This window comes from Neofelis nebulosa, chromosome 17 (assembly GCF_028018385.1).
Source record: "Neofelis nebulosa isolate mNeoNeb1 chromosome 17, mNeoNeb1.pri, whole genome shotgun sequence".
NCBI lineage: Eukaryota > Metazoa > Chordata > Mammalia > Carnivora > Felidae > Neofelis > Neofelis nebulosa.
The window spans coordinates 34,579,530-34,603,337 of NC_080798.1; the positions used below are offsets into that span (position 1 = coordinate 34,579,530).

General features: G+C 54.5%; 1 protein-coding gene across 2 annotated transcripts; it reads right to left on the reverse strand.

The window, feature by feature from the left end:
• Positions 1-96: 96 nt before the first annotated feature.
• PLLP (plasmolipin) lies at positions 97-22,810 on the reverse strand. Of its 2 annotated transcripts, XR_009255600.1 has the most exons (5): positions 22,479-22,810; positions 6,831-7,004; positions 4,270-4,392; positions 1,656-3,137; positions 97-1,524 (listed from the first exon to the last, which is right to left on the reverse strand). XR_009255600.1 is itself a non-coding variant. In XM_058706177.1 (4 exons), exons 1-4 carry the CDS (start codon positions 22,611-22,613, stop codon positions 3,021-3,023), a joined length of 549 nt encoding a protein of 182 aa, XP_058562160.1. In that variant the 5' UTR covers positions 22,614-22,810; the 3' UTR covers positions 97-3,020. The 2 variants fall into 2 exon arrangements, 1 of the variants encoding a protein (XP_058562160.1); XM_058706177.1 differs by having other exon boundaries at positions 97-3,137.
• Positions 22,811-23,808: the final 998 nt, after the last annotated feature.

The window sequence follows — 23,808 nt, forward strand, 5'->3', positions numbered from 1 at the left end:
GTGTTTCATAGAAATCACCAGAAAACATGGATGTCACATCTCTAGAAAGACAAGACATAGTATTTCAATTCTCAGTGTGTACCTTCCATATATATCTTTTTAAGTAAAAATAAGACTATACTTATAAACTTCGGTTGGCTGTTCTGGTCTTAAAGTGTGAGCTGTAGACTCTTTCTGTACTCATGCGTGGCACTTATTAAATACTTTTGTACCATGAATAAACTCGGAGGTGCATTGCAAGAGCCGTCATTCTCCACGAGTCCCTCCCCTTTCTTGGCTATCACCCCTGCCCTCGGGGTCACTGCTGCTTTGGTCCTTCAAAGCCAGAGGCCCTCGCAGAGCCAGCTTTTTCCATTGCTGCCCCTCCTGGCCTTGCTTTCCCTTCTTGCCCTTTTTCTATAAAGGGCTACTCACTGTAGGCTGGGCATATCCGAAGTACTTGATGAAGACCTGGTTGAGAAAACCCATGTATGTGGACTTAACGAAAAATGAACAACAGCAGAGGCAAACGGTTCTTTTCCGCTCAGAGGGGGGAAAAAAAAAAAAAGCAAGCCTGTTGCTTACTATTGGCAGATAGGCTTTCTGATTTTATAAAACCGGAAACCTGTCTCTGTCCACACAGGGACTTCCGTCATCGTGTGCCACCTTTGATGGGGCTCAGGGGTGGCTGGGATGAGAAAGCCCGCCATCCTGCCCAGTCTCTGTGACAGCTGCCCTGTCATATTGCTCAGACCTCCTCGCCCATGGGAAGCGCAGGGAAGCGCAGACCCTTCAACTGCAGGGTCTGAGGATCAGGGAGGCATAGGCCTCACCGAAAGGTAGTTGTTTGAGGAAGCATGTTAATATCCGCAGTGCAGTGGGCTGTGTGTTAGGTCAGAAACTGGTAAGACCTTACCTAGGACTTTGTTTCCTCTTAAGCCAAAAGAAAATGAGTTGATCTTAACACTAAACTCTCTCCTTATGGCTTAATCATGGAATGACTCCGTTTATCATATTCTGAGCCACTTGAGAGTAAAAAGCGATCCTGTTAGTATCCACACCAGGACAATAGGCAGGCCATGGGCCTGTCCCAGGCTAACCAGGACATGGGTGTCTGACTTAACCCCGTCCCTCTGTTCTGGAGCAGGTCCCCCACAACTGTTGGACTCAACAGTAGCCCCCACCTGCAGGGGATCTGTCCCGAGACACCCCCTCCCCGTGGATGCCTGAGATCCTGGATAATACCGAACCCTCTTCACACTCTTTCTCCCTGTACGTCCACACCTGTGACAGAGTTCAATTTAGAAAGGCATGGTAAGAGGTTAACACCAAGAAAGTAGAACAGTTACAACAATATACTGTAATTAAGAGTTACGTGACGGTGGGCTCTCTCAAAATATCCTACTTCCTGTACTCTTGTGATGATGGGAGGTGAGGTCTGGCCCCCAGGCTGAGATGAAGTGAGGTGACTGGCGCAGCTTGACCCTGCTGGTAGCCTCAGGAGGAGGACCGCCTGCTCCCAGGCTACTAGCTGACCGCGAGTAACTGAAAACGCAGAAAGCGAGAACGTGGATAAGGGGAGCCTACGGACTACTGGAGTTACATCCTAATTATCCCCGGGTTTTTGCAAAAGGACCAAGGGGTGCCCAGAAATGCCCTCCCCTCAGCCTACTTACTATCCAAAGCATGTTACTCTGTGGCAGCAGAAACATAAGCTCGGTCAGGAGGACTTCCTCTCTGTGGTCTGCCGCCGGCCCCCCAGATCCAGCCTGTTATTCGCGTTGATGACGATCTCTGAACTGCGCACTTTCAAGGCAGGGGACAGGATGGCAGTCTCGCCTTCAGCAAGGTGACCTTGATGTGCCTAAAGCTGGGATGACTGGCTTAGTGTTAAAAGGACACCATTCTGAGAATGGCGGGGGGGGGGGGGGGGGGGGTCTATTAAATCTGTCAGGACAGCTGGCATGAAGGGGAACTGTCCCTGGCAAAGAAAGCAAGCAGGAAGGTACTCAGGTGGCCTCAAGTCAGAGTAGCAGCTGGGGGTGCTAAGTCCAGAACCGGATTTTGAACCTCCCAGTACAACATTTAGCTGCGGCTTCCTGGGCTGTATAAGCGTCTACAACCATGATTACCCAACATCTTTTCCAAATAGGTTCTTCCAGCTTTATTTTTGTAAAAAACAACAAAAAAAAAACCCAAAGAGAACCAAGTCACCAAGCACGGGACAACTTACCAGGCAAGGTCTTGAGTCCCTCCCTCCTCCATGTCCCATGTGCCTAATCAACAGCGTCCGGGAAGCAGGTGGCACGGTTAGCTTTTCCCAGAGGGGATATTACAAACAAGGGCTTGGGTACCGGACGGAAACCTGGCCAGGTTTTTAATCACTGAGAAGTTGCTTCTCAGACCGATTGCTTTAAATAACTGGTATGTTTGAAATGCAGGAAAAGGACGACCATGCTGTCAGAAATCCTAACCCTCTTTCCACAGATGACTCCCTAGAAGCCACCTGTTGGCTTGAGGGAGGGAGGGTCAGGTCAGAATTGTGGTTGAAGGAATGAGGCCGGTTTCAGAGACCTCGCTCTTCAGTCCCAGGGCAAAGACTAAGGTAAATACGCACGGCTTGTTAGGCTTATTCTACGGTGGGCCAGCGGCTACAGGTCTGGAGTCCTCATTAGTGTATTTAGTGTTGGTGAGAAGACTGGGCTCCAGCCTTGGACACTGGAGTCTTCTAAAGACAAAGCAGAGAGTCCCGCGTCCCCCGTCACCTTCCACTAAATACGGGGGACGGGCAGGTGGTGTCAGCCATGGGCCTCTCTCCAGCCCAGGCGCTTGCCGACTTGGGCCAAACCAGAGGAAGGATCCCGATTCCGTAGGAGCGCTGGGTGAGCCCGGGTCTGAGGAGCAGAGCGGAGCAAGCGTAGTCCCTCCAGGCCGACTCCACAAAGGGCTCAGGCCTCGGGCTTGCAGGGCGCCCCGCGCTGTGACCCAGCTGTGACCCAGCTGCAGCCTTCGGCCCCAAGGTGGGCCATGACACAGGTGGCCTAGGCGTAGCCGCCAGCCATCTGACTGGTGGCCGCGTTGCTGCCCACGCCCCGCCAGGCCTGGAAGCTGAAGAAAGCGCTCACTCCGTAGGCAATCATCACTAAACATGCAAAGAACTGAAAGGAAGAAGACACCAAAGCTGAGTTGGTGTGCGCTGTGGCACTGGGGGGTAGGGTGACAGGGATCCGAGTGCCAGACAGACCGCCTCAGACCCACAGTCAGCAAAACCTTGAGCAACACCCCTCCATTAACCAGAACAAGTTGCTCTGGCACCCGCACCAACTCCAACTTAGCCATACTCTCCTATAGCAAGTGTCTGTGGGGGTGCCGATGGGTGCCAGGTTCTGGGGCTGCCTACATTACATTCTCACGGGGGAATCTATTAAGAACCACACAGGCAAGGTATGTCAGACTGTGATGAGGGCGACTGGATGATGTGCTAAGAGTGACCGAGGGGTAGGAGCTTGTTCACACACACATCAGGGATTTCGTTTTAAAAAGACAACATTGTGATTCCAGGGAATCTTCTGGAATCGGTTCATAGGTGCCCTACGCTAGCACCGGTGGCCATTTCCAGAAGCTCCGTGTCTCTACCACGGATTTCAAAACCATCTTCTTCCTGGTCTAACTCCTGCTCTACCCTGGACTTCCCCTAGGTGTGCTCACCTCTCTGAGCCTCAGTTTCCTTGTCTGTCCACAGGGACTACCAGTCCCTGTCCTCCTCACTGTGGGAGTCAAAGGGTCCTGTGAGGAAAGGTCTGTGTGGGGCCCCTTGGAGTCAGGCAGGACAGGTGTGGCGGGGGTCACTGGTATTTCACTGGCTACCTCACGGGGAGCCCGAGTTTGGCCTTTCTGAGAGACCCTGTAAATCCCCCCAAATGGTTTAAGCCAAAAGGTTTTGCAAATGCCCCTTTCAAGAAGGGCCGACAGTTTTTAACAGGTCCTCCCAGGGGGCATATGACTGTCAATCAGTATGGAACACCCGGGTTAACAACAAAGTTCAACGGTTAACCCAGAACTTCATTTACTACCACAAAGTACTTCCCAAGCATTCTGGTTCCTCAAGGTTTTACTGTTAATTATGGAAGACTGAAAGCTCAGCTTCCCTGAACCCCTGAGATGATAACTCTAGCGGTGGCGGATGCTGGCCTCAGTCCAGAGAGTGGTGGGAGTCCTGGGGCATAGACTTGGTCTGGCCCGTCTCCCCTGTAACTAACTGCCAAGGACGCCCCGGGGAACCATACTCACAGAGGCAGCCGCACGCTGGTTATACGGCCGGGTGCCCTTCAGGGACGTCAGCTCGACGGCAGCAGAGCAGGTGATGAAGGCCGTGATGTAGAGAACGGTGGCGCCCACGTTAAATATCATTAACTGGGGGGTGGGGGGAGGGGAGAACAGGCTTAAGACAGCAGACTCTTCCAGGAAGCGTGGAACCTCTTGGTTCCCAACGGCACCTGCCTTTAGTATCCAGGACCGGGGCTGGGGCTCAAGGAAGGGGAGGGAGACCTGGGTCTTTGCCACTAGAAGGGAAGTCCACATGGGGTCAGGCCGGTGGCCATCTGAGCTGGGAACGTAAACACACCTAAGGCTCAGGGGGGAGGGGACACGATGGGGAGGCCCGAAGTGATCTGGTCAGAAGCAGCGGCAGTCCCAAGAGGCAAAACCCATTGCCAATGGCAGGAGATTGAACCAAGGCCTGCTAAAGAGCACCAGCTAAAGAACTCCAGGGCCACGCTCTTCCATGTTGGCTCAGCGCAAGCTCGGCCCTCCCTCTTGGCACTGCAGGCCTTGGTCCTGAGGCTGGGCCTGGGAGCACCTCACATCCCTCTCTACCCCGGTGGGAGGAATCTATGTCTGCCTTTTGGCCACATCTTCGGCTCAAGGCCCCCCATGTCAAATGCCAGGGTCAGGACCCCGCAGGGTTCTGGACCAGACTGACAGGGAGGACCCTCGGCTGACATTCAGGCTGAGTCCCATTTCCCCTGTGCTTGGCCCCTGGAGGCAGTAGTCTTAGCAGACAATGCAAACTGGGGGCCCTCAGGCATGTCTGGTTCAACCTATAGATTTTTTTTTTTTAAACTACCAACATTCTAGGAGCACCTGGGTGGCTCAGCCGGTTAAGTGTCCGACTCTTGATTTCGCTCAGGTCATGATCTCACACATGGGGCTCTGTGTTGACAGATCAGAGCCTACTTGGTATTCTCTCTCTCTCTCTCTCTCTCTCTCTCTGCTCCCCCCACCCCTCGCTTGCTGGCTCATTTGCTCGCTCACTCTCAAAATAATAAACATTTAGAAAAAATAAAGGTTATTTTCAATAAATAAAAATCACCAACATTCTAAAATCAGATTTCATATGAAAACCTGAAGATTTCATGTAAAACTTTCGATCCTAAAATATCAAGAGTTGGCACCAGGGGGCCTGCACTCCCGCTAACAGTAGGAACTAGGAGAGGTGGCTCCCTATGGCATCCCTACAGGTGGATGCGGGGTCTCCGGAACCCCTCCTGATCTACTTCACTCACTCATCTTGCCCGGGCCCTGTAGGGTGCTGGTGGCCCCCGTCCCAGACAATGACCATCTGGCGATCCCAATCCAATCTTCTCTGGATGCAGTCAAGCCTTCCCTGCCCTATCTGCTAATGGGCCCAGGAAAGGAGCCTCCTTCCATCAACAGCTGGGGCTAGAGCCCCAATCAGGGACACTGAGGCCTCGCCATCTCGGGAGATCTTTCTTCAAGGCTCCTGGGACACAGAGCAAGGGCTGGATCCCAGCCAGGAAGTCCGGCCACCCCTCCTCATCCCAGGATCTTCCCTCCAAGCCCAGCGCCCGCCACGAACACTGCCTGGCTCCTGCCAGTGATGTCAAGATCTAACAAACCCGGTCTGTCCTGAGGATGACTCACGTTTCCTCGGTTTAAAAAGTCATTGAATTCCAGGGGCGCCTGGGTGGCGCAGTCGGTTAAGCGTCCGACTTCAGCCAGGTCACGATCTCGCGGTCCGTGAGTTCGAGCCCCGCATCAGGCTCTGGGCTGATGGCTCGGAGCCTGGAGCCTGTTTCCGATTCTGTGTCTCCCTCTCTCTCTGCCCCTCCCCCGTTCATGCTCTGTCTCTCTCTGTCCCAAAAATAAATAAAAAACATTAAAAAAAAAAAAAATTTAAAAAGTCATTGAATTCCAAACAATGCCGCCTAGTCCCAGCCTCGCTTGTCTTACAATCATGTGCCTCTCTTGCCTCGCCGCAGAGCTGAAAGCCTCAGACCCCAGCTGCAGGGGTTTTCCGGGTCAGAGAAAAAAGCCCAGCAGCTCTCTGTGTGTCTGGCCGGGGTCCTTCCTACGGACGCTTTCAGCTCTGTGTCCCGAGGAGACTGGCCCGGACGAACCTGGGACACCACCCTCTCCCAGGCTGTGAGGGCCTCGTCCGGGGTAATTCCGGACAGCTCAGCCCAGCCTCCAGACACCGGGCTGCCAGAGTCCGACAGACCCTTGGCAACACGGGAATCCCCACTGCCCCCCAAAAAGGAAAAATACTTTCAAGATCCCAAATGGCCTCTGGGCTCTCCATGCAAGAGCTCCTCACTTCTACTCCCTCCCACGGAGAAAGCCAAACCTGTGTCCTCCCTGGTTTGTGGCCATCGATCTTCCCTCCCCCACTCGGCCCTGCAGGCTGGCCGAGGGCCAGCCCCCACGAGCCACTCCTCACGTAGGGAAGGTCCTACCGTCACAGCGCCTCCCCGAGGCAGAGGGGTCAGCCTGGAAGCACCCCCGCGCCACCACCCCCCCCCCCCCCCCCACCGGCTCCCACCCAGACTCACCACCAGCGGCCAGGGCACCATGTACAACTTCATGTGCAGCTGAAACAGGTAGAGGATGAAGAAGACAATTGTCACCAGCCAGAGGAAGACAGCAACGAACATGACCCAGCCGTAGGCTGGGTACAGGTGGTACGGGGTATCGGCAATCAGGGCCCACACCAGCAGCCCCAGCACCTGGAGGGACGAGACAGGGCCAGAGTCCCCCAGAACCCCCACCGCTCTGGCTGGAGGCCACAGGGCTCCCTCTGCAGGACACGTTTCTCATTTCGTCGAGAAAAATATTTATCTGGCTCCTACTGTATACCACCACCTACCAAATCCTCAGGTGACATGTTAACATACCGTGGGACACCTTCCCTGCTCCTCCAGTCTGGGTTCTAGAACGTTCTTTTGTGCTCGCATGGCCCCCCTCGGCACCTACCGCCCAGGACTGGGATACCGTTTCCTTCCCAGCCTTTGAGTTCCCTGGGGGCAGGCCAATGACTGTCTCACCCATAGCTGCACCCTGGCAGCCAGTACCCGGGCTCAGTAAAAGCTGCTGAAAGGTGAAGTCGCCATCCTTGAGGGATGGACACAGTCCAACTTCCAGAGGTGGAAAACCCACAGCCTGCGCTGTCCTCCCACCCAGGGCCTCAGGGTGACTTCCATGTGACGCCCTACCAAGCCCTTCCCACCTTCTCTGACTCTCCTAACTGCCTCTCTATACAGGTGCTACCACCCCCAGTTTCTCAGGGAGAAACTGAGTCTCGCACCATTCCCACATGGCAGGGTGGGCTCCAATATCCCTGCAGTGTGTGGAGCAGCTAACGGCATGGACCTTGCATGCCGTTTAAAACCACTACCTGGTTTTAAACCCTGCTCCCTTCCCAGCTGTGTGACCTTGGGCAAGTTCACGACCTCTCTGTGCTTTGGTCACCCGATCTGTAAAATGAGTATAGTGACCATACCTACCTCACAGGGCTACATCAAGGACCCGTAAGTTCACGTATATAAATGGGTACAACAGACGTTTGCTTTTATTATTCCCCGCTGGATACACTGCCCTCCGGGCCACGGGGAATTCTGCGCAGACAGGCTGATACCGGCTTGGGGAACTTGGCAGCGTGGGACTGGGCAACGGGCTTGCTCTGAGGCACGGCCCAGGAGGCTCAGGAGAGCCCACAAGCAACACCTCACATGTAGCCATCCCCGCCTCCTCCATATCTCTCCTACCCTCTTCCTTGCTGCCCAAGACCCCTAGGCTGAGGCGTCCTCCCTTGTCCCCAAGGGCATTCTTTGGAATCTCTGGAGCTAGGCATGACTCAGGTCTGGCTGCTGAGGCAGGGAGGGTCTACCATGGGGCTCCTTTGCTGATGAAGATGCACAGAGAGAGCTGCCCTCTTCTTCCTTGGGTGGCACCCAGGCACGTGGCAGCAGGCCTCGCAGTGACCTTGCCACAGCCTGAGAATGAGCAGACCGTCGGCTGGATCCCAGAGAAGCGCCTCAGAAGCAAGATCCACCTCTAGCCGCTGGTCTCAGAGACAAAAAGTGCCCCCCTCCCGCCCCCCCAGGCCAAAAGCTCCTCTGCCGGCCAGTGCTGGGCACCTGTTAGGCACCCCCACCGAAGCACCCCTGCCAAGGACCAAAAGGGAGGTTTCAGTACCCATCCCCTTACACTTGGGGGGCAGGGCAGGAACGGCCTTAGGTGAGTGGGCCCGGAGTCCGGCAACCCCTAGAGCGACCTGCGACCTTCCCTTCTCGTCCTCCTGCCGCTCAGGCACAAGAGGCTGGGGAAGGGTGTGGTTGATTGGCGTCCCTCCCACAGCACCGCTGGAAAGTGGGAGGTGGAGCCCCAGGCCTGGGAGCCAACAGCTGGGGGTCAATCCTGCCCATGCTGTGGGACACCGGGCGAGCACCTTTCCCTCTCTGTGCGGCTCCCGGGGCAACTCCAGTCCGTCCACCAGAATGCAGGCCCCGTGAGGAATCCAGGTTTGGTCACTGCTGCATCTCCAGTGCTCAACAGTGCCTGGCATATACCTGCTCAATACCTATGTGCTCGGAGCCAACAGGCCTCAGTTTCCTTACCCATGAAGTAGGAGTCAGACACCTGCCCTGCACAGGTGCTGTGTACTAAAAGAGGAAGCAGGTGTGAGTCAGTGGATGTGCTGCGGGCCTTGCCCCCCCTCCACCCGGGGAGAGATCTCAGCCCAGGGCGGGAGGCGGGAAAGGCATCCACTCCTCCTCTCCAGAGCCCTGCGCCTGTTCCCTGTCACCCAGTGGGGTGGGTCCACAGGGAAACCACCCATACTGCACCACGCCAGCCTCAGCTGCCCCATCGGAGATGGGCAGGCCCACTTTGCAGGTGAGGAAGGTGGGACAGGTGGCAGGGCTTTGCCCACAGGCACACAAACTGGGCACAGAGCCGTTCCCAGTGAGGCCCGTGAGCCAGGTTGTCTCAGCCCATCGCCCCCACCTTCTACCACCCATCCTCAGCATACCCTGCTCAAAACAGACACGTCAGGGGGGCAGAGACACCCTCCCCCCCCCCCCCCCCCCCCGCCCCGAGCTGGGTGAGCTCCCTGCTCCGAAGGAGAACCAACCCTCCTAAAGCAGCAGGACCCTCCCAGGTGAGAACTCGGCACATCAGGGACAAAGAATGATCTTAAAGTAGGGTCCTTACAGGCCTCCATGCCATTGTGCTGCAGGTTCCAACTACCTAAAAGGAAGTTGAAAACGCAGTGCAATGAAAATCAAGAAAAGACCAATTCGGGGGCGCTTGGGTGGCTCAGTCAGTTAAGCGTCCAACCTCGGCTCAGGTCATGATCTCACAGTCTGTGAGTTCAAGTGATGCACTGGGCTGTCACCGCAGAGCCTGCTTTGGATCCTGTCTCCCTCTCTCTCCCTCTCAAAAGTAAGGAAATACTAAAAAGGAAGGAAGGAAGGAAGGAAGGAAGGAAGGAAGGAAGGAAGGAAGCAAGCAAGCAAGCAAGCAAGCAAGCAAGCAAACGACCAATTCGGTCTACCCTAATGTACACCTATGAATTATCAGTATTATTACTCCTGGATTTGGTCGCAATAACCACTTAATGCTCTCCAGCTCGGTGCCGCGCGGGACTCTGGAAAGCACCTCCCCTTTTATTTCACCGTTTCCCTGTAACCCCCTCACCAGTTGGTACTATTTATTTTCCCCATTTTCCAAACAGAAGCTCAGAGGGAAATGAGCCTGTGGTCACCCATGATCACCCGTGGGTAAAGGGCAGGGCAGAAGTTGAACCCAGATCTGTCCTTCTCTGGAACCCAGGCTGCTGATGGTTACTTAGTGTTGTGTGAAAAATGAGGACACTTGAGCTGTCTCCTGGCTCTGCCCTGCCCTCCAGCCCTGGTTTCCAGACCAGCAAGCGCAGCCTCGGAGAGATGAGCTGCTAGATAAGCAGCAGGAATTTCTGGTGTCCCTCCTGGCTGCGCCCTGCTGGCCCCGTGCCCTGGGAGCCGCCGCCTCGGTTTCTGCCTCAGACAAGGAAAAGTCCACTTCTCCATCTGAACCAGACAGACTGGTTTTTCCCGTCCGCTCTCCCCCAAGAATCCCAACGAGGCACCCCAGGCCAGGGCTTCAGGGAGACCCCACTCAGGACAGGGCACAGCCCCACATCTGCCGACCCTTCTGCCAGCCTGAGCAGCCCTCCTGCTGTGGACCCACACTTTAGCGGGAAGAAGGGGTCGGAGGGCTTGTCCTATGGTCCACTCTAGGAGAGTAAACACCACTTTTCAGAAGGAGGGGGACAGCGGTAGGTAGCTGAGGGCAGAGAGCAGGAAGCCGCCTGTCTCCAGGGCCTTACCCGGGCCCCTCTGTCCGCGACAGTCACCTTGCAGCTCTGGTGCCCTGAGCACAGGCCTCGGCACGTGCGTCTCGCTGAGATCATTCATTCAACCAATATCGAAGTGGCCTTTACCTCCGGGTCCCTGTCTCTTGCCTACACATTCATCATCTGCCCCCGTGTTTCTCTGTGAGAAACAGACACACAAACACAGAACCAAACCTTATCCCCTCGCTCCTTTAATGCATCCCTTGCAACATCTCCTTCGGGCAAGCACTATAGATAAAGAGAACTGTCTGGAAATCTTGAAGGTGCAGGCCTTTTTTTTAATCCCCCTGAGAAAAAAAATCTAAAGACTTCAGATCCGAGATTTTTCTCTTTAAATGAGGACTGTCAAAAGGGACACATTCACGCATTCCCCAGGACCTTTGCACCTACAAAAGAATTTTTAAACAATTGAAGAACAGCGATAGTTTTGTTAAAATCACCTGCAAAGAGGAGAGATTCATCACAAATGCCAGACAGAAAGGCGTTCCTTGATTAGGATGGGCCCCGATCCAGTGACTGGTGTCCTTATAAAAAGAAGGAAAACGGACAGAGATACACAGAAGTAGAAAGCCATGTGAAGATGGAGACAGAGACCAGAGTGATATGTCCCCAAGCCAAGGAACACGACTGCTGGCAACCACCAGAAACTAGGAGACAGGCAGGGAACAGGTTCTCCTTCAGAGCCTCCAGAAGGAACCCACTATGCCCACACATTGATTTTGAACATCTAGCCTCCAGAACTGCAAGACAATAAATTTGTTTGAAGCCACCCAGTTTATCGGTATTTTCTACAGCCCTAGGAAACCAGTATGTCTTTCTGAGCAACTTTTGACTGCAGATGAATGTCATGATCTGACCTGTGTGACACTGGCATCAGTTTTGACGGAAGGCTGGCCTATTAATTCACTGGGTTCGAGCTCTGGCCCTGCCAACTTCCTAGCTGCGTGACCTAGGGCAAGTTGCTGAACCTCTCTGTGCCGCAGTGTCCTCACCTTCAAAAGGTGCCTACCTCATAGGGTAGTTCTGAGATTAAATAAATATATGTAAGGTACTCAGATCAATACCCAACATGGGTTTACCACTCAATACATGTTCTACTGTAATTATCAGTCTGAGAGGTTGGAATATGGGTTTTCCAATCCATTCTCTGCCTGGTTCCTGAGGTAGTAACAATGTGTGCAGTTCCTTGGGGTGGGGGGGGGGGGGAGTCGGGGAGGCCTCCCTCAGGTAAAGAATGTATCTAACCTTAAGCACCAGGCACCGTGTATTAAGTGATAAGCGTGTGCCCCACCCGTCTTTCAGATAAGGCAGCTGGGCTTATCTGGAGAGGAGGCCCCAGAATGTCAGGCGGCCCAGCTCAGTTCTAGAACACCTCCTGGAAGTGTACTCTCTGTTCCTCACAGGTTGAAGGGCCCTGGGCAGAACACTTCAGCCCTTAGACCTCAGTCTTCCCCTTAGTACAACAGGAACAGGGAAGGTCTGCTTAGTGTTCCCCAAGGCTCCCTTCAGTCTGGGCCTGGCACTCCTCAATGCACACCCCCTCCCCCCCAGGGGGACCCAAAGCCCTCTCCCCCTCCCCCCCCCCCCCACCCAGTACGGGAGGGACTCCAGCAGCCCAGCACTAAGCTAAGCCCTCTCCCACCCAGGGACAGTCACCCCCACTCTCCTAACCCTCTCCACTTCTGGGCCAGGTCAGACCCTTGTGGATTTGCTGTGTAGCCTTGGGAGAGTCACCTAACCTTTCTGGTCTATTTCCTCATTTGACACGTGAGACAGCTGGGCAGGCACACCTATCCTGATCACCTCGCAGGCGTGTCATTGCAGGTAAAGGAAAAAGTTAACAGCTGTAGGAGTCCGGAGTGACTTCGGGGGCTGTCAGACTGTCCCATCCCCCAGAGTGAGGGAGCCACGAGGAGGGACAGCACCTCAGAGCCTGGAGTCTGACACTGGGGACTCAAACTCAGCCAAGGCAGGCAGGTCACAGAAATGGCCAAGGTGGGTCAGGTGGGGACTGCGGAGCTGAGAGCAGCCTGCTGGCACCTGGGGAAATGCAGCCCAGGGTTCCAGGACTTCCAATTTTCCAAGAGACACTAAACATCTGAATTTCTATGTGAAATTTTCAGCTTCTTAAACGTTGACAATAAACCCAAAGGTTTTGGAGACGATATGAGGATGGGACCCGCCCAAGAGCCCCCAGGACTCCCTTCTCCCCACTACACCATCCAGGAAACTGAGGTCCAGGGGCAACATGAGCCCTTCCGGGGTTCCCCCTCACAGGGACACATCTGGGCAGCTGAGGACACTCAGAACTTGGCCTGGCCAGGCCCAGTCTCCACCCCCGCCCTGGCCCTTCTCCCTACAGTGAAAGGGACTTTATGGGGACAAAAAGCCACCCATTGTGTCACAGGAGACAAAGGCGCAGGGGACAGAGGCTCCGGGTGCCTGAACTGGCCACAACAACCCCACGCACCACCCCCTCCCGGTGCAGAGGAGGCGGGCTTGGGGGTTAGGCTCCGCGGAATTCCCACTCTGTATACTCTGAGCGCTCGCTGTATACACTGTATACCTGAGCACTCAGGGGCCCTGGGGCCACCTCCCGGCTCCACCAGGCCTGGCACCGTGTTTACCTCCTCTCAGCCTCCCTTTCACTGGAAAGCAGGCACGGGAGAGCCATTCGGTCATTGAACAAAGTCTCCTGAAGGCCGGCTGTGCGCCAGGCTCCCTTACGGACCCTGGGAAAGAAACACAGAGCCTGCCACCAGAATCTGCGCACGCAGCACGTGGCTCTCCCACTCCAGGCTGTGGCAGGGAGCACGGGGACGGGAATACTGGCCCAGGGTCTGGCTCACCCAGAGGCAAGGCTTTCCAAATGCGGCTTTTGTCACATTACTTGTTATTCTTCAGTCTTGAGTCTCGGAACTGAAAATTTTAAATCCCAGAGGTGGAAGAGATTTCTGCACACCCACCCCAGCGGCCCAGCTGCCCCTAGAGCCCCCTACCTCCAGTGCCTGTCAAGGAGCCCGCTGCTACCCTGTTACTTTGTGGTCTCCCTCAGAGTTTTAGAAAAATCTTCCCAATGGACTGCCTCCTGCTTATCCCCGGGCCAGTTCCCATTCTCCACTCTGGGGCCAGACAGCCCATTTCACAGATGAAGAAACCAAGCCCTTAGAAGATCTGGACCTGGCCCAAGGTCTTACACAGTAGGGGGTGGGGCCTGGACAGTTCTGTGGCCCACCAGCTGGAGACGCCCAGAGGAGGAGGGGTCTCCATATTACGGGGTGGGGGGGAGACCAGGGCAGAGAAGGGGCAGGGCAGACCTTGAACCCTGGGGCAGAAGGGATGACAGAAGCTTATGTACTTAGCACCCTGGGGGGCCTGGCACCACAAACAGGTCCCAGTCCCGCCAGTGACCCTCCAGAGAGAGCTGGCTGTCAGGAGCATATGGAACTTCGCTAAACCCATGCAGCCTGGCCCCACCTGATGGGGAACGGGGTGGTACAGAGAGCCTGAACTGAAGGTCATCCATACTCCCTGACCCTCCTTCCTCAGACACTGGCTCTGGTCCTAACTCTAGAACTGTTGTGGGTGACAACCCACAAGCCCTGCCCCATCTTAACTTCAAGGAGGGACAGGTGACTCCATCTGGCCAGCCTCATATAGGGTGGCAGATCATCTGATGTGTGACTCCCTCACCCCCAAATGAAAGCTAGAATGACCTAGAACAGGCCCAGGTCTATCGCCTAGCAGCTTGAATGCTGAGCCCTACATGACCTTCGGCCCTTGCCTTCGTGCCCTAATCTCCCTATGAGACCCTGGGGTGCCACCCTGGCCTCTCCCCCTTGGGCAAACAGGACAGGCCAACCCAGACCAACAGCAAAGGGCTTGTTAGTATCGAGGGCTGAGCTCACTGGGCTACCAAGAAAAATAGTTCACCCCTCCCTGCCCACCATACAGGTTCCTGGTGGCCATGGGGACCAGGGCGGCACCCCGGTGGCTCCCCTAGACTTTCTATGGACAGGAGATCAGGGCCCGGTCCTCACTGAATCCCGCCACACAAACAACTCACCAGCTGTCAAGGGCTGACCAACACCTGACCCTGGCACACGGACAGAAACAGCAACCATCCACCAGAGTGGACGGCTTTGCAGGCTCCTTCCATTTATACCTGGTTAAGGAGACCACCCCAGGTCACCCAGCCAGTAACCCGGAATTCAGGGCTACTGCTTGCTGCTGTGTGTTCATGGGAAAGTGTCTTCCCCAATCTGAGCCTGAGGGGCCTTCAAGTGCCACCTTTGTAGTTTTTGCCATACCCACAAACTACCTGTACTACTTTTGGACTCTGTATTTTCATTTAAAGGTTTGTCAATACGTTATTTTTTAAATACATAATCTGATTTTTTAAATCCTAATCTGTAGGACACGGGAGGCAGTAAAAGGGTGTTTTTGACCTGTCTCCCTCCTCCCCTGAGACTCCACTTCTTCCCCAGGGGCAACAGAGAGTGGTTTCTTATGCATCTCTCCAGAGATCATGTGCACGAGCACGCACACACTCTTTGGACAGGTGTCTGGCTACAGTCTCCCTATTTCTCCCATACAAACGACAGTATTTTCTTAAAATGTTGTTATCTTTGAGAGAGACAGAGACAGAGCACAAGTGGGGGAGGAATAAAGAGAGATGGGGAGATGCAGAATCCAGAGCAGGCTCCAGGCTCTGAGTTGTCAGCACAGAGCCCGACGCGGGGCTCGAACTCACGGACCGTGAGATCATGACCTAAGCCGAAGTTGAATGCTTAACCGACTGAGCCACCCACGCGCCCCAAATGGTAGTATTCTACAAAGTTTTGCACCTTGCTTTTTTCACTTAACCGTACAGCCTGGAGGCTGTTGGCCATCACATACAGAGCTGCCTTATTGTTTTCTCTAAGGGGTAAGACATTATCTTTTTACTAGCTGCATGGTACGCCATTGTACAAATGTATAACAATTTACTGTAATAGTGTCCAATGCATTTCAATTAAAAATAAACAAACTGGAGGGGTGGCGCCTGGGTGGCTCAGTCAGTTGAGCGACTGACTCTTGACTTCGGCTCAGTTCGTGAGATCAAGCCCCATAGTGGGCTCTGTGTTGACAATGCAGAGCCTGCTTGGGATTCTCTCTCTGCCCCTCCCCTGCTGGCGCTCTCGCTCTCTCTCTCTCTCTCTCTCTCTCTCTCTCTCTCTCTCAAAAACAAAGAAACATTTATTATTTTTTTTAAATGCTTATTTGAGACAGAGAGAGACAGAGCATGAACGGGGGAGGGTCAGAGAGAGAGGGAGACACAGAATCCAAAGCAGGCTCCAGGCTCCGAGCTGTCAGCACAGAGCCCAACGTGGGGCTCGAACTCACGGACCGCGAGGTCATGACCTGAGCTGAAGTCAGCCGCTCAACCAACTAAGCCACCCAGGCACCCCACAAAATAAACAAACATTTATAAAAAATATATATATATAGAAGTCTGTGTGGCATAAAAAAAAAAACACAACACACCATGACCAAAATCAAAAACAAAACTAGGAAAAAGATGTTTGCAAGTCATCTGAAGCTCCTAGCAATTGAAAGACAGACTTACAACTTTATAGAACAGAGGAAGTATACAAACAGACAACGATATATAAACAACTCTTCAACATGCTTTTAGGGGCACCTGGGTGGCTCGGTCAGTTGAGCGTCCAACGTCAGCTCAGGTCATGATCTCACAGTTTGTGAGTTCGAGCCCCGCGTCGGGCTCGGAGCCCGGAGCCTGCTTCCGATTCTGTGTCTCCCTCTCTCTCTCCGCCCCTCCCCCACTCACACTGTCTCTGTCTCTCTCTCACAAATAAACAAACATTAAAAAAAAATTTAAAAAGCAAACCATGTTTTTTTAAAGGTCAACCTCACTCATAAGAGAAATGCAAACGCTACTTACTGCCTGTGCCGTGTGGCACTCTCGCTCAAAATCACACACACATACCCTGAGCCAGCAGTCCTACTTCTGGAAATGTACTGTACAGACGCGCTCAGGGGCTCGCGTGAGATCGTTCCTTGCGACAGCGTGTGCAGCAGCAAGAGTGGAAACGCCACGTGTCTGTCCACAAAGGAACGGGGCCGCTCAAGTCACACAATGGAACGCTGCAAAGCCCGAAGACCAATGTGATCGTGCTCCACACGCGGAGACAAAAAGACTGCCAAGACACATTTTTGAGTGGAAAAGGCGAAGTGCGGAAGGATGTGGAGAGACCGTATCCCTTGGGTAATGTGGGGAGTGGTGTGCCACATGTGCGTTTCTCTCCTTAAAGAGAAAGTCTGAGAAACAAAGCAGCTGGGAAACAAGAGTGGGGGGTGGACAGGGCAACTCGAAACCAGGAAGGGACAGAGATTTGTCACCGCGCTCTTGCCCAGGCTATTTTATTCTGAACCGCAGTAAATATATTACCTATTAAAGAATGAAGAACATAAAGGATCAGAAAAAGAAACACAGTGCAGTGTGTGCTGACATAGAACATCCCCAAGGGTGTTGCCAGGCAAGGTGGGCACACACACCCAGTGTTCCCATCTGTGGTTTTTAAGCGAGGACACGGTTATGTGTAGAAGGCTTCGACTCAGCGGGGACTACGCCTTCGCACAGGTGGCTGCCTCGGGGGACGCGTCCGGGATGAGAGAGACGAGGCTTTCATTAATTACCCTTTGCGTTGTTTGAATGTTTTGCCATATGCCTGTATAATTTTCTCAATACAACAGTTTTGAAAGACATACTATTTGTTAGAGAGAGAAAGTGTGAGCAGGGGAGGGGGGCAGAAGGTGAGAGAGAATCTTAAGCAGGTTCCACGCTCAGTGCACAGCCGGACGCGGGGCTTGATCCCAAGACCCTGGCATCACGAATGAGCTGAAATCAACAGTCCGACGCTTAACCGACTGGGCCACCCCTTAAATGGGCCCCTCGACAGAGAAACAGTGACACTAGGGCAGACCCTGAAACCGTTAACAGGGAGGGACACAGCTCGGTATGACAGAAAGGATCTCAGGTGCCTGGCGTGTAAGAAAAGCAAAGTGCTGAACAAAGGATACAGAATAAAAGCATCCATGTTTTTTTTACAATGTACAGGAAAAAGAACCAGAAACACCCAACAGTGGTCCCTTGAGGAGAGGGGCAGGTGATCCAGGAATAACTTTGGCCTTCTGTGTTATAAGTTTTGACATTTTAAGGAGAGTGTGCTCACATATTTATTGCGAATACTCAACTCCCTCCTGGCAGGACCAAATGGGCGTGTGGGTGGAGCTAACAATACAAAGCCCTGGTTTCCTCTGGACACACGAGGCAGAAGAGGAGCTCGCAGGGCCTGGAACGCTGCACCAAGGAGGCTAAACCCCCAAGTCTCAGTGCTCAGGAAAGAGGAAAGCCCTGGGAGGCCCCGGCACTGCAATTCCAATGTGGCTGACCTCTGCACGCACTTCTGAGACCCCAACCACCTCACCCGGGCAGCCTCCTCCCTTCCTCCTGGAGGAGAGAGGTAACTTGCCCTGCCCCCCACCTGGAGAGGAACAAAGTGCCTGCGGGGGGGGGGGGGGGGGGGGGGGGCTTGGGACAGAGCCAAGATCACCTTAAGGAAGAACTTTCTAACACTCCCAAATACGCAAGGATGGAGCAGGCAGCCTTGAGAGGAACTGAGCTCCCCGTCCCTGGAAGCATGCAAGCTCGAGGGACCTCTGGAAGCAAGCATAAGAACCCTAGGATTCTATGGCTCTGTGAATCCTAACTGCCCTTCATTCCAAAACACGCTGCACCAAGCCCTTTACAGCATCATCTTCCATATTCCTCGCTATCTCACCATCACTCTTTTACCGACAAGGACACGAAGGCTCGCTCCCCCCAGTACTCTGCAAGACCCATGGATCACAGTGATCTAGTGACAGGTGAAGGTTCTGAGAGCTGTTCATTCACCTGCAAAAAGGAAGGACAGAAGGTACCAAATACTGACAGCCCTGTTGCCACAGTCTATTTATCTGGGCTTCTGTGCCTGAGGCCTCAGGGATGCCTTCTGACTGCTGGACTTTTACACAACCTGTTCTGAGGTTCATCTGTTCGGAACCTCCTTCTTACTACTCCCTTCCTTGTAACAAAACCCTTCAGGGCCCACTTCTTTCAGGAAGCCTTCCCTAGTGGCCCTGGCCCCTGATGAGTCTCCCTTCTTGAAGTTCCTTTCCTTCTGCTCCAAAGCACCCCAGAAACCTCCACCCCCCACCAAAAAAAAAAAAAAAAACGAGAAAACCAAACACAAAACAGGAGGCTAGAGCCAAGCTTCGGATTCCCAGATCTGAGTGCAAATTCTGACTGTGACACTCTACCAGGTGTGACCTTATACAAGTTCCTCACCAGTAAACCCAGGTAGGATCATCTTTTCCCCCAGGGCCACAAGTACCAGTTGACCACACCTTGCACAACTTTCCTGCCACATCCTAGCCACACAAAGATTTGCAGCATCAAAGCTTCCAGTTCTTTCTGGAACTCTTTATGACCAAGAGTTATCTCTAGATCAAACTCGTCTGCTTGCTTTTTAGATGCTACCCTCATAAATGCATCATGTTTCCTCCTTTGCCTAGGCCGCTAGGAAACTCAACAAAGAATCAACAGCCTTCAGGGCATGACCTTGTGGTTCCTGAGTTTGAGCCCTGTGTAGGATTCAGCGGCTTCCCACTCTCTCCTCTCTCTGCTCCTCCCCCACTCGCCCGTTCTCTCTCTCTCAAAATAAACTTAAAAAAAAAAAATTTAAAAGAATCAACAACCTTAAACTTGCTATAGATTCCTAGTACAGTGATCTCTTTTTAGCTCTCTTTAAATCAACCCTTCCCCCTCCAACACACACACACACACACACACACACCAACTTTAAGAAATATATTACTTTAGAGGTGCCTGGGTGGCTCAGTTGGTTGGGTGAGCTACTCCTGATTTTGGCTCAGGTCATGACCTCATGGTTCGTGAATTCAAGCCCTGTATCGGGCTTCTCACTGACAGTGTAGAGTCTGCTTGGGATTCTCTCATTCTCTCCCTCTCTCTAAATAAACAAACAAGCTTTAAAAAAAAAAAGCAATGTATTACTTTAACTTTTCTGCTGTACATGGCTTAATATCACATTCCATTTAAATTCTTTCTGGACCCAGATGTGGGGGTGATAAATCAGTGAACAGTGAGGTTCTTCAGGGCACATTTAATACCAAAAAGCACATCTCCTTCCCAAGGAGCTGGGGCCTTTCTGCCCACCCCTCCTCCCTCCTCCCACCATTTCTAGAAAACATCACCAAATCCTTTGGGAAATAAAGGAGAATTAGCTTTCATCTCCCACTTACTGTCTCCTCCATGCAGCCTTCCCTGATCCGTGCACAAAACGTTCATCCTCTGGGCACCTCCCTCACAGACTAAGAGCTCCTGGAGAGCAGGCAGGTGTCAGGGATGACCTCCATCACTCCCTCAAAAGCACCACACCTGTCACCTGTGGGAGCACAGCTGACCGTGGTAGTTAAGAACATGAGCCAGAAAAGTCTGACCACCCAGGGCTTAGATCCCAGCTCTCTCACTCTGTGAAATCTCGGACAAATAACTAACCTCTGAGCCTCAGCTTACTCACCTGTAAAATGGGGAGACTAAGAGGACAGAATGCCCTTGCCAAAGAACCTGGAGCACGGCTCGCACCTGACTGGTGGGAGCTTTCATGGCTTCCCAGCAGATGGCGGTGCCTGTTAGGTGGAACCAGGAAGCCATCCATTGAAACTGTCTTTTGTGGCCAAAGAAACAGCTCAGGAAACAGCTTCTCCCACAAGTGGATTGGTTAAGGCACTAAAAGGTGGTCTTCAGAACTCTGATGAGAGACCCTCATCCCCCCACCTCCAGGGGCAAAGGCACTTCCGGGAGGGCAAAGGAAGGCCACCCCACTCACACCCAGTCCCTAGGAGTCCGGAGACCTAAGTGCCAAGCTTCCCCACAGGCCTCTACACTCTACGTAGACCTCAGTGTTGATATCTGTGCAAGGGGCCCAGATGCTCAGGGCGGGGCTGCTGGGCCCACAGGGACCCCCAAATCAGAAACAGCCTCCTGCAGAGGAATCGACCAGGGATCTGGCAGGGACAGCAGGGCCCTCTTATTTGCTCAACCCCAGCTCTCTGTTCAAATGCAAAAGATGCCAGACAACCAGGATCACGGCCTAGGGTTCCAGCCCACCAGACTCTGCAGAGCCCAGTAGAGATCTCCCCGTTGTTGCAAACCCCGCTGAGGCTGCCAGCTGAACAGGGTTCCCATCTCCCACGGTGGTACTCGAGGCCCTCAGCTTCCGACCTCCTCAGAAAAAGGGCTTCAACTCCAGCTTCACCAACCGGATTCCTACTCCCCCCAACTTCCTCTCCACTCACCCATCCCCAAGCCCTGCTCACACAGCACCCCACACTCTGAACCCCCTTTCCTTCGCTCTGCCACAGAGTTCAGTGAAGTCCCACTCAAAAGCTCCCTCTCCGAATTCATCCCCCCTCTCCTCTGCCCCCAGGGCCCGAGGCTCCCACCCAGGAGGAGGACGGCTCCTGAGAGGTGCTTTCTACCAACAGACTTCAATCAGCCCCCAACCCGACCCACCTTCCAGAATCTCCCAAACAACTGAGAGAAGATTACAAATGTAGATTTCTGGGCTGCACTTCCTGAGATTCAAATTCCAATTCCACATTTCTTCCGGGGTGGGGATCAAGAATCTACATTTTAAACAAACCCCTCCAAGAGTCTGAGACTGGGATGGAGGAGGGGGCCCCAGGGAGACATTTGTGAAGTTCTAAAACAGAGCTAGCACTGACCCAGGTGCAGATGGAGGCGGGCAGACACCTGGGCGGCGGAAATCTCCGACCACCTAGACTTCCAGCCTGGCAGTCAAGCTAGGACCCAGCAGGAGGGGACGGCGGGAGATGCCCTAAAAGAAAATGGATCCTGGCCCACCTCCAGTTCCACCCTAGTCCTCTGAAAACGGACCCTCAGTTGGTGGGGAAGCTTCCCACAAGGGCAACCACCCGGCTTCCTGACTGCCACCTGAGGGTACTATGGGCCTGAACTGATGTGTGGAGGAGTGGGGCGTCCCCACCGGTCTGTCTCTCCCGGGGTGTGCACAGGGTCGGGGAGGCATCCAAGCCTTGCCTCTAGCTTCCCACAAATCCCTCCCGCCTGCATCGGGCGGGGTATCTCGGCCCCACGGGACCGGCCAAACCGGCTGGAACCTGGTGGGGCACCCAGTGGAAGCCAGAAAAGCCCGGCTCTCGCGCGGGAGCCCCCAGGGCCGCGTCTAAATGTACGCGCCGGAACGGATGTGCCCTCTTGATTAGACAAGGAGTGTTCTGGGGAGTGACTACGCGGAGCCACTCGGAGGGGACTTTGCCTCACTCCAGGCGGGTGCCCTGGAGGGCTGGGGCCACGTCCTGGCAAAGGCAGAGACTGAGAAAGACAGTTGTGCGCAGCGATTGTGCGTCTGTGAGCGCTCCTTTGGTTGGCCTCCAGTGACCACCTTAGGGCTCGACGGGCGTGCGAGAGCGGGCCCCCGAACGCGGGTGCTTGCAGGGTCTGCAACGGGGAGGTCTCGAGGCGAGAGGCCTCCAGGGTGGTCTCGGGGGCGTGCGTCCCGGAGGCGCCCCGGGATAGGCACCGCGCGTCGCGGCCCACGGGAGCCGAAGGTGACGGTGTACTAGGAGCAAACCAGGCGGCCCCCGGAGCCCCGACTCCTCCCGTCCCGGCCGCCCCCGACCCCGCGGGCCCGCGCGCGCTCACCAGCTGCAGCAGCATGAGCGCACCGAGGCTGGAGCGCACGAAGCCCAGGTCCGGGCGCAGCGCGGCGACCGAAGTGCCGGCGCCCTGCGCGGGGCTGCTGGTCCGCGTGCTCACTTTCGACGGGAACTCGGCCATGGCGGCTCCGCTAGCCTCCTGACGTCGCTCCGGCCGCCGCCGCCGCCCCTCCCGCCGCGAGTGCCCGCAGCCGCGCCGCTCTCCCCGGGGGCTCCGGCTCCCGCGCTCCGCGCAGTGCAGGGGCGGGGAGCCGCGAGCCCTCAGGTGCTGTCGAGCTGCGGCCCCGCCCCCGCCGCGGGACCCGCCCCTTTAACGCTTCGCTCCCCGCTGGCCGCCCCCACCCACCCCGCGCTGTTCGAGGCCGCGTCCCACTTTCCGGACGGGGACACCGAGGCCGCGGCCGATGAGATGGGTCTCTGCCACAACCAGCCTGGACGGCGGCTCCGTTCTCTAGCGAGGAAAGCCGCCTGCCGGGACTCGCCCTCACCCTCGCCGCAGCCTTGACCGCTGTTCCGCGCCCTCCTAGCCCGTCACTTCCAAGCCCAGGGTAAACTCGGCTGGCAGAGCGCAGTGCTACAGGCCCTCTCCTGGATGCCTCTAGGGCGCTGGGTGCCCTTCTCTCTGAGCTCTCTCCTTAAGGCGAGGTCCGCCCCTCTGTGCAGCGCCGCCTAAGGAGTCCGGGAGACCTAGCACCCAGGAGGTGAGGGGCTGAGTAAACTGTGGCTGCACCTGACTCCACTGATGTGGTTTTCACTTCCGAACGCGCTAAGCAGTAACTTAGAAGATCGTTGAGCCTCGGTTTCCTCGTCTGTAATAGAAGGACTGTTGTGTAAAATAAATGAAGCCCCTGACACACCGTGATGGGGGGAAGCCACTCACAAGGTGGGAGACGATGTTGGAGTTAGGGTTTCATTGTTCCACCTGCACCCCGAAACACACGCGCGCATGCGCATACGTAGACACACCCTTCGGGCCTTGGAAGCTTGTACAGATTATCAACCAGTGTTTGCAGAACCCCTACTATATGTCAGGCCCTATCCCAGGCCCTGGGGATACAGCAGGTACAAGCCAGGCGAGGCTTCTCAGATCCCACTTTCTACTGGGGAAGACAAGTAATGAACTGGGAAGAAAAAATGACTTCAGTGACAAATGCTGTGAGTAAAATAAAATAGGAGGATGTGACAGAGATGGCCAGGAGTCAATTTTTAGATAAACTAGGCACAGAAGATCTCTCAGAGAAGTGACATTTATGCAGAGAACTGAATCATCAGTACGGTCTGCCTTAGAGAAGGTCTGGGAGAACAACTTCGTTAGT

Bases quoted from the DNA above. Each gene is read 5' to 3' on its own strand.
- PLLP (XM_058706177.1), bottom strand. From the start codon at position 22,613: ATGGCCGAGTTCCCGTCGAAAGTGAGCACGCGGACCAGCAGCCCCGCG. The intron at 7,005-22,478 runs GTGAGCGCGCGC...TCGTCCCTCCAG, and splicing joins CGCTCATGCTGCTGCAGCTG to GTGCTGGGGCTGCTGGTGTG. The intron at 3,138-4,269 runs GTGAGTATGGTT...TCTTCCTTTCAG, and splicing joins ACCAGCGTGCGGCTGCCTCT to TTCTTTGCATGTTTAGTGAT.